Source organism: Chrysochloris asiatica, unplaced genomic scaffold (assembly GCF_000296735.1).
Source record: "Chrysochloris asiatica unplaced genomic scaffold, ChrAsi1.0 scaffold00052, whole genome shotgun sequence".
Classification (NCBI taxonomy): domain Eukaryota; kingdom Metazoa; phylum Chordata; class Mammalia; order Afrosoricida; family Chrysochloridae; genus Chrysochloris; species Chrysochloris asiatica.
In genome coordinates, this window is record NW_006408570.1 from 6914231 (window position 1) to 6924702 (window position 10472).

The 10472-nt window shown below is 37.9% G+C and overlaps 1 protein-coding gene across 1 annotated transcript in view; it reads right to left on the reverse strand.

Annotated features, from left to right (window-relative positions):
• Nucleotides 1-4473: 4473 nt before the first annotated feature.
• Nucleotides 4474-10472, reverse strand: part of APLF (aprataxin and PNKP like factor) — a 210145-nt gene continuing 204146 nt past the window's right edge. Inside the window, exon 11 of the mRNA XM_006862939.1 lies at nt 4474-4676. Within this exon, the coding sequence (XP_006863001.1) occupies nt 4474-4676 (203 nt within the window). The remainder of the gene's footprint in view (nt 4677-10472) is intronic.

Below are 10472 nucleotides of genomic sequence, written 5' to 3' on the forward strand. Positions count from 1 at the left end.
CCTTGTTGTTCTTCAAGGTAGCATAGTATTCCATTGTGTGTATGTACCACAGTTTGTTTATCCATTCTTCAGTTGATGGGCACTTTGGCTGCCTCCATCTTTTTGCTATTGTAAATAGTGCTGCTATGAACATTGGTGTGCATATATCTTCTCAGATTGTGGCTCGTTTTTCTTGTTCTTCCATCTTCTTTTGACGCTTCTTGGGTCATTAAATATTTTTCCCATAAAATATTTCAATATTGAATATGAGGCTTCATTTATTTCTCCAGTTCTTTGAGCTTGAGAATTGTTGAGTGTGTTCTTACTTTTTGGTTTTCTAACTCTAAGTCTTTGCACATTTCATTATAATTGCAATTGGAATTTTCTTTTCAGCTCTTTAACTTGCTTTAGACTCTCTCCATTCAAGCACATTTCAGAGTCTCTTCTGGCATCCATTTTGGTCTTTTCTTTTTTCCCTGTCTTTTTAATGACCTTTTGACTTTTTCATGTATGATGTTCTTGATGTCACTGCACAACTCTTCTGGTCCTTGATCATCAGTGTCTAATATATCAAGCATTGTCTTGAGGTAATCTCTAATTCCAAAGGGGTATATTCAAGGTCATATGTTGGATCTCGTGTTGCTTTAACTGTCTTCAATTGCAGTCTAACTTACATATTAGCAATTAATGATCTTTTCCTCAATTGACCCCTGGCCTTGATTTGGCTGATAACATTGAGCTTCTCCATTGTCTTTTCCCACAGATGCAAATTTTTGTTGCTGCAAAAAGGCATTTGTAATGAGTAAGTCATTGGTCTTGCAAAATTCTATCATGCAATCTCCAGCATCGTTTCTATCACCAAACCCATATTTTCCAATGATTGATCCTTTCTCTATGTCCAACTTTTACATTCCAATCATCAGTAATTATCAATGCATCTTGATTGCATGTTTGATCAATGTCAGACTGAATTAATTGGTAGAATTTGTCAATTTCATTATTGCTGGCTTTTGTGACTGGTGTACAAATTTGAACAATAATGGTATTAACTGGTTGTCCTTGTAGTCACATAGATAAAATCCTATCACAGACAGGTTTGTACTTCAACATAGATCTTAAAATGCTCTTTTTTACAATGAATGTGATGTAATTCTTCTTTAATTTGCCCCTAGTCTCTCCAACTTTAGAGATTACTTATTATCAAGAGGGACCAGTCCCTGGAGAAGGGCATTATGCTTGGTAAAGTGGAGCATCAACAAAAAAGAGGAAGACCCCCAAGGAGATGGATTGGCACAGTGGTAGCAGCAATGGCCTTAAGCGTAGCAATGATTGTGAGGATGGCGCAGGACAGGACAGTGTTTCATTATGTTGTGCTATGAGCTGGAGCCAAGACAATGGCTTTTAACAAAGCAGGTATGCTAGTGACAATCAGAACATGAAATGTACAACGTATGACACTTAGGAAAATTGGAAGTTGTCAAAAATGAAATGGGACACATAAAGACTGATATCCTGGGCATTAATGAACTGAAATGGGCTGGTATTGGCCAATTTGAATCTGACAAATCATGACTTACTATTCCAGGAATGACAAACTGAAGAGGAATGGCATTGCATTCATCATCAAAAAGAACAATTAAAGATCTATATTGAAGTACCAAACAGTTTGTGATAAGAAAATATCCATACACCTACAAGGAAGACCAGGTAACACTATTATTCAAATTTACACCAACATACCTGTAGTTCTCAGTGACAAGAGCTGCATGTGTTCTTTAAAAAAGAAACAAAAAGCTAGATAAACTGAAACAGTACAGAACAGAGGAACTTCTGAGACTGTTGCTTTGTGACACTCTTTAAACCTAGAACTGAACCTACTCTCTGAGATAATCTTTTAGTGAAATAGAGTGAAACACAAACCAAAGGATATTCACCTTCAGTTCAGAGCCCTACTTAAAAACCCTTAGCATGAAAGAAATGTCATCAATTTCTCAAAAGCAAAGATGAACAGATAAGGGGACAGGGAAACTAGAAACAAGGAAAAAAACAACACAAAGAGCATGCTGACACATTATGATCAATGGAATTCATGTTACTGAACAATTTTGTGAGCAAATTCTCACATGAGAACCTAATGTGCAGAGTTAATGTTCACTAAAAACTCAATATTATTTAAAAAAAAAAAAAAAAAGTTACCATGGTGCATTACTCTGTAATACCAGGTATATCTTCAATTACTAAAAAATGTCTTTTACTTTCTAAAGGATTAGTGTCAGCCTTATCATCTAATTCAGTGATTTTCAGTATATTCACAAAGTTGAATGACCATCACCACTATCTAATTTTAGAACATTTTCATCACCTCAAAAGAAACTCTAAACCTATTAGCAGTCTCACTTCTCATTTCTCTTTACACCATCTAACCCTAGGAAACCAGTAATCTATTTTCTGTCTCTATGAATGTGCCTATTTTGGATACTTCATATACATGAATTCATACATAGCTTTCTGTGCATGGTGTTTTTCACTTAGAAAATTCGCAAGGTTCATCCATATTGTAGCATATCATTAGTACTTCATTGCAGTTTATGGTCAAATAATATTCCATTGTATTGATATGTCATGTTTTGGCCACACATTCATCAGTTAATGAACATTTAGGCTATTTCTAGAAACTTTTTGGTTATTTACAAATAATTTAGATGATGCCCCTGGGAAAACGGTCCCAAAGGAGCATCAAAGGGGGGAATGAACAGGAAAAGGTAAAAATCATTCACTATCTTCTCTGCCCAGGAGACAAGCTAAAATGCTAATCAGGTCACCAAATGGGACCAATCCCACTGGTTTTCCTCCTGTCCTCAAACAGGTATACAGCTTGGCCCCTCCCCAAGTCTGACCCCATATAAGCCCGTGTTACCCTCCATTTGGGACTCAGAATCTGGAGAAATTAGCTCCTCTGAGTCAGCCAGCTTAATAAAATCTGAAACTCTGCTTCACCCCTCGGAGTGGCCTCAGTTTCTTCATCCATGAATCTGAAACTGCTGTAACAGTGCAACTATTGGTCTTTCCATGTGCGGAATAAAGAAGAGTGATGAAAACTGAAGATGCTTGAAATCAAATAGTCCAATGGACCAATGGACATGTGAACATCAGTCTCCACAACTCTGGTGCCTGGTTACCACTACTAACTGCTCTGAAAGGGACTCACACTGGAAAGTTCCGGATGTGTTGTTGTTGTTAAGTGCTGTCGAATCAGTTCCAACCCTGTACAGAGTATCCAAGGAGTGACTGGTGAGCTTGAACCACAGACCTTGCTGTTCAAACCAACTTGGCAGTGCAGTGCTTTAACCCACAGCGCTACATCAAGACTCCAGTCCGGGATATAGGGGGAGAAAATACAACAAAGTGCAAAATTATTTAAAAAAAAAAAAAGACCAAGCTTACTCGCCAGAAATATTGGAGGAATCTAAGAGTATGGCCTTCTGCTACCCTTCAGTTCTGGAACAGAACTCACTCTCATAACCCAATTTTTAGCCAAGAAGTAGGTAGTATACAGGGGTTAGAACAGTATTAGTAAGGTATGCTCATCATGGAATAGTCAACCATTCAAGATCAAAAGTCAACATTTACCTAAGAACAAAGTTGAGAAGGGATGGGAAGCAGGGAAGACTAGAAATAAGAACCACAGAGAGGAAGTGAAATATCAGTTGTTACGTGGAGGAGATTACAATCATTGAGAGGAAACAAAGTGTATGATTTGTTGAGTATAAAACTGATGATATTCTCTGTAAACTTCACTTAATTCACAATGAAAAAGTTCAGAAACAAATAGCCATATGAAACTATGTATTTTTTTCAAAAACACACTTTCAAGTTCTTTTAAAATCAGATAACGTATGTTAAATTACAGTAATGTGGGATACAAAATAACATTTCCAATATCTCTCTTCTATAGCCTGGTTGAACCTATTTTCAGTATACATTTGGTACTAATTTCTCAAGACTCAAAGAATGAAAGTAAATGAAATCACAGAGCTCACATCTAGGGCACTAAAAAATGATGGCTGCCATTTTTAAAGAATTACTTTAATAGCATAAAAGATGCAAATTTTCCTATCCATGATTTCATTTGCCTGGTTATTTTTTCATAGTATCCTATAAAAACAGTCTTTGAAAATAGGACAGAGGCAAAAGTTTGTGTAAACATATAGTTTTTAATTTTTATTACCAACACACAAAGCACATGAAAAATAACATTATTCTTTATTGTTCTACTTCCTGTTTCCAAATGCTTTAAATAGGATAAAAAAAGCAATGCAACAAAATAAATTCCATCCACTACACAAAACAGTTCAATGTGCCAACTACAAAGAGCAAAAGTCATAGCTACAGAAAGAGGAAAACCGTTATTTTTTAATGCCTCCTTAGTTTATAGACTTTTTTCCCCATAAAGATAAAGTAAATGTAATGCTATATACTATTTCAGAAAAGGAGTCACTTTTTCCTTTTCATAAACTTCTTTGCTTCTTTCAAAAGCTCATTAAAATCTTCCTTTTCTTGGTCTTCCTTTTCCGGCTCCCAGTCCGAATCTTCATTTGTCGGCTCATATTCTTCTTCCTCGTCATCTATAAAGCTGTCATTCAGGTCATATGCATTGGGCTGCCCAACACTATCATCTTCATCTACGTCGCTTCTTACTGAAAACAGAAGATTGGTACACGACACATTACTTGCCGTTCAATCTGACATGAGAAACTTCTGTTAAATGTCTTCCTGCAACAGGAGGGTTCAGTTCAACTTAACCACTACAGATTTCCAGATGGGGCACTAAAATAACCATTTCTTATTTATTGTTCGAACTTATTCTGTCGTGATGATTCTGGAAATAAAATAGCCCATTGAACTTCATCACAATGGTTCCTAAGTAATGTTACAATCTCCATTCAGGCTATCTTACCTCCCAGTATGACAGACTGTATTTTCATTTCAGTTGTTCATCCTCTCGTTATGTGAATATATTTTCCCAGCCCACTGACATCAGACTTGGCAAAAGTGTGTACCACCCCCAGCAGAAGCTTTAAGAGTCTTTCTGTGCATCTGTCATTGTCATTATCCTCTGCCATGAGAACAGAATGTTCCAGATAGGGTTTGATCCTTCAACCTGGATTCTAGAAGATACTTGGGGCAGAACCACAGTTAACTCACCTATAACATAGAAGTTATGAGTCAGACTGCTAACCTCAAGGCCAGTTGTTAGAAACTACTAGCCGTTCCATGGGGAAAAGATGAGGCTTTCTACTACCATAAAGATTTACAGCCTCAGAAACCTTATACAGGGTCGCTATGAGTCAGAACCAACTCCACAGCACACCACCACCAACATAAAGGAGAAATGAACCTTTGCTGTAAAACACTGAAAATTTAGGACTGTTTGTCATCACAGTACACATGACAAAGTCTGATTAACATCCCAGCGTTTGTCCTCAGATCAAATGGAAACATATGCATCTTAGTACTCTTGGAAAGGTTAGTTTAATAGATCTAAGGAGGGGTACTGTAGGATAAAGCACGGGACCATGAGGTCAGTTACAACCAAAAGGTTGGCAGTTCAAACACACCAGCTGCTCCTCAGAAACCCTATACAGAACTGATTTGATGGCACTTAACAACAAGAAGATATGCTTACAATTTATGTTTCAGTAAAAGAAGGATTCCTATGGCAACAGCCATTAGAGTTTATAGATTCTAAATCATAATCATGTTATAGGGAGCATGGTAGCTCTGTAGAATAAGCTCTGGTCTACGAATCACAAGGTCAGCAGTTTGAGCCTACCAGCCTCTCCATGGGAGAAAGATGATGCTTTTTACTCCCAGAAAGATTTATGGCATTGGAAACTCAATATAGGGTCATGATGAGTGAGAACCAAGTTGATAACACTTAACAACAACAAATTATATTATAATATGAGATTCTCCTGTTTACAAGTTAATGTTTTTCCTCATCCCATGCTGTTTTATTTTCTTTCCATGGTGAGTAGCAGAACTGATTTTAAATAAAGCAGTGAGAGACTGTAGAAGATGTGGAATATTTAACAAAGAACAAGGAAGATTCTATCTGAAACTTCCTGACATGTTTTTGTCTAAGCTTTGGTTAACTTTTTAAAATGTTTAAATGTAATATATAGTTACAACTTAAATTAAAGATGAGGAATATGGTGGAGAAAAAACGAGAATGATGACAAAGGAAGTAATATATCTGTCCTCTGAACTCTAATGTTGTTGTGAAGCGCTGTCGAGTCAGTTCTGGCTCATAGCGACCCTGTACAGAGATCCCAAGAAGCAGCTGGTGGGTTTGAACCACCAATCTTCTGGTTTGCATCTCCAGTGCTTATTCTATAGCACCACACGAGGGGTACAAAATATTTTCTGGATCAGAAAGCATGCCATTTGGATATATTTTTTCTTAATGTCACTACTTGTCTCATAGGGAATGAAGCACCTTAGAATAATAATAATGAAGCAACAGCAAAATACAAATAAAAGTAGAAATTAAAGACATGAAGAAGCACAATATAAATATGTCAACCTCAATTGTAGCCTAATACAAATTAAGCATCAATTTTATCCCTCAGTTTAGTGACTAAAATTCGAGACATAAAAAGTTGCCCAATTTTTATTAGCATAAAGTTGGAAACACACCAGTTCCTAAAGGAAATCTTGCATTATATTTATTTGTATATATCTCTTATTTCCTTTAAGTATCTTGAGGATCTGTTTTATGTCTAACTAGTCTCAACTCCCTATATTGCTTTTATGTTAGAATGTATTGTAAAAGCACTTGGAGGGCAGTTTGCAGTTGTGGGAGGGGAAGAGGAGGAAAAGCTATTAATATCTGTATTCTTACCCATTTATTTTTTCTCGGGAGTTCTTCACATAACAACTCAATTTAATGATAAGCAATTTCCTTTCAGATTAAAAATGATCTTAGTAGAGGTACAAGAAAATCAATACAAAACTGAAGCAACTTCAGGCTCTTCTCCCACCTTACTGACTGCTCTTTCTGAGTCTCCTTTGCTACTAGAGCTTCTTCACCTTCCTAATCTCTAAATTTTGGAGTGTCTCAGGTTCCAGGATGGGAGCTCTTCCTTATTCCATTCAGTTTTATAGCCTATATTTCAGAATTTACATCCTAAGCCCTGTACTCTCACCTTGAATTCATTTATCTGACTCCCTATGTAAGATCTCCACTTAGACACGGAACAGGCATCTGAAACTTGGCAAATCTGGCCATACCCTTATCAGTCTTTAGTACATGACTTCTCTAATCTTCTAATCTTCCTATTGGTCTGGTGAGAAAACATGGAGTCATCCCTGAATTTCTGCCACCCCTACCCCATCACTGCAAACCCAATATCCAATACGCCAATCAATCCTATTGGCTCTACCTTCAAAATATAGCAACTACTTCTTGCCATACCTACTCCAACATCCTGACCACCATTACCACCACCATCTGCCTGTTCTCTTAAGGGGTTTCCCTGGCTTCATCTTAGAGTAATTCTCCACAAAGAAACCGGACTTATTTCACAATAGTCAGATGTGACTTTGTTGCCCCAAACTTCCCAACAGTCTTCTATTTCACTTTGAATAAAATCTGCAGTCCTTGTGGATCTTGGTCTATCAGACTGTAGCTTTTCTGATATTATCTCTTGCCACTCTCTGTTTATTAGTCTGTGTCCTAATTCTACCTCTCTTTGCTGCTCCTTGAACAGTCCAAGCATGATTATCTATCTCTAGGGCCTTGGAAGTCATGATCCCCTGTTGAAAGACCTAGAAGGCATGGCATAGAATGCAGCGCTAAAACAGGAGGATTCTTGAACAATTATATACATGTGCAGCCATTGCAGGGTGCCTTTATGTGTTACCCCATGCTTCTCAAAGCTTTACACAATAGAATAAATTTGCCATGAACAAATGATCTTTCTCATGGCTCATTACACCAATCTTACTTCTAGAGACCAGAGGCACATATGAGGGGAGTTCAAAAAGTTCCTAAAAAAATCCCATTTCTATTAATTCCATTTTTCCACACTTTTGGAAGCCCCTTTGTATGTCCCATATACTATTTTCCCAAATCCATCCTATCTAACAAAATTTTAACATGGCTCAATTATTCAGCATGTATTCCATTACTGAAAAACCTTATTTTAACAAAATCTAACAGATATAAAAGGGCTAAGTGAAAGTTGCTGAGGAGCAAAAGGCATGGCATATGTTAAGGGCAAAGTCAGCTCTTAGATCCAGCTGTGTCCTCTGTTATTGGTGCCACACAGATACTTCTTAAGAAGGCTTTAAATGCTGACACGTGATCATCTCTGTGGACCCTATTCATTAATCAATCCTATTATAGAAAATCCATTTAATGACTTTAAAAATTACTCAAGGCCAATGCCATCTCGAGGGGAGTTTAGTTATTGTTATTGCTAGTAATCCGAAGGCAGCTTTGGAGAACCATCAGTGCCTGCCTTTCTGCATTAACGGGGCCATGGAGACAATGAAACTTCACATATCTGGAACACGCTCTGGATCTGTGAGCTTGTTGATCTAGGTATGACATGATTTCATGAATCATGGGACTTATTTTAGGAAGAAAGCAGGGCTCTTTACCTGTAAAATAAACATGACTAGCACCTCACCTAGGAATAAAATGTCTACCTTTTCCATAAAAATAATACGTTTTTAAGCAAAGAGGTTACAGAGAACACAGAAAGCAGAAAAACAAGATCAATGCACATAGTCTCAAAGTGGGCAAACTGAAGCATATGCCACAGTATAAGATAACTTGATTTAAACCAATGAAACTGGCCAAGTTCACATAAAACTTGCCATACCATTGTTTTGGCACTATATCATGATTAGTCACTGGATGGCTAATCACAAAGTCAGTGGTTCACACCCACCAGATGCTCCTTATTAGCCTTATACAGGGTTGCTATGAGTTGGAATCAACTCATTAGCAAAGCAACATAGCACTGTTTGCTATGTAAAAATTTCTAATAAAGTTTCTCACACAAGGAAGCTTTTCATTAAGGCAACTCTGTCAAATTTTAGTCCAAGAACTAGGTCTGTGGAGCAGCAGGAAAGTACTGTGGGCCAGGTGCATGCTATGAGAAAATGCTGATTTGGTATGGAGAAAAGATCATTTCAAATAGTGATTTTTGTTTTGTTTTTGCATTTTTTGTGGCATTGGGATCTAAGATGCACATAGCAGATTGACAGTTTGTTGTTGTTAAGTTCCACGGAGTCGTTTCAAACTCATAGCGACCCTATACAGGGTTTCTGGGGCTGTAAACATTTGTGGGAGCAGAAACCCTCATCTTTCGTGAGGCGGGTGGTGGGTTCGAACCGCTCCCAGTCCAATGCTTAGCCTATGGAGCCGCTGTGCTCCCACTAACAGCTTACCACTTGTCATTTTTCAGGTACTCTTTCCTGTCTTTTTCACTAAACCACAGTACTAATTAGGATGTTGATTTTAATTAAAATAATATTTTGGTCCAATGCATTTAATAATGAAAACAAAGCCAATGAATGCGTACTTTTAATAATGTTTCATTTCCTATGAAAGACTCACTTTCCTTCATGCACTGAGCTCCTAGTTGGGAGTTCAGAGTTTAGCCACGGAGAAGAAGTGTGTGTAGTGCTCCACTGCATTATGTGTGACGTTTGTTTCTTTTGTAAATATCATGGAGGCAGCCTTCCCTTGATTCCATCTTCTCTCTGCATTCCCACACTCAGCAGCAGCTTTTCTGAGTCTCATTTAAGCCCCCCTGGTTGGTGCTGGGTGCTGCTGAGTAGGTTTCTCCTTATGGTGACCCCATGTGGCAGAGCACAACTGTCCCACAAAGGTTTTCTTAAATTATTTTTTATTATGAGTTGAGTGAAGATTTACAGACAAGATCATCAGTTTTACATTCAAGAAATACACATTGTTTCATCTCGATGGATGATTACAATGTCCTCCAGGCAACATGGGTTATCCTACTTCCTCCCTGTGGTTCTTAATTCCATTCTACCCACCTTCCCATCCCTTCACAACTTTGTCCTCAGGTAAATGTTGCCCTTTTGATTTTCAATGAATGACCACTCCATGGTGAGCAGACCTTACTAGTGTTGTTGTCCACTCTAGCTACTGCTTGGCTGAAAATGGACCACAAGGGTGAGGTCCTTTCTAGACCTGAAGGGTGGTTGACGGCCATAGTCTTGGGTTCCTCTAGTCCCTTTCTGACCAGTAAGTCTAATCTTTTTGTATAATGTTAATTTTTGTTCCACATTGTATCCCACTCTATCTTTTGTTGTTGTTGTTATATGCTGTGGAGTCGGTTCCGACTCATAACGACCCTGTACAGGGTTTCTGAGGCCATAAATCTTTACGGGAGCAGAAAGACTCATCTTTCTCACAAGGAACAGCTGGTAGTTTTGAACTGCTGTCCCTG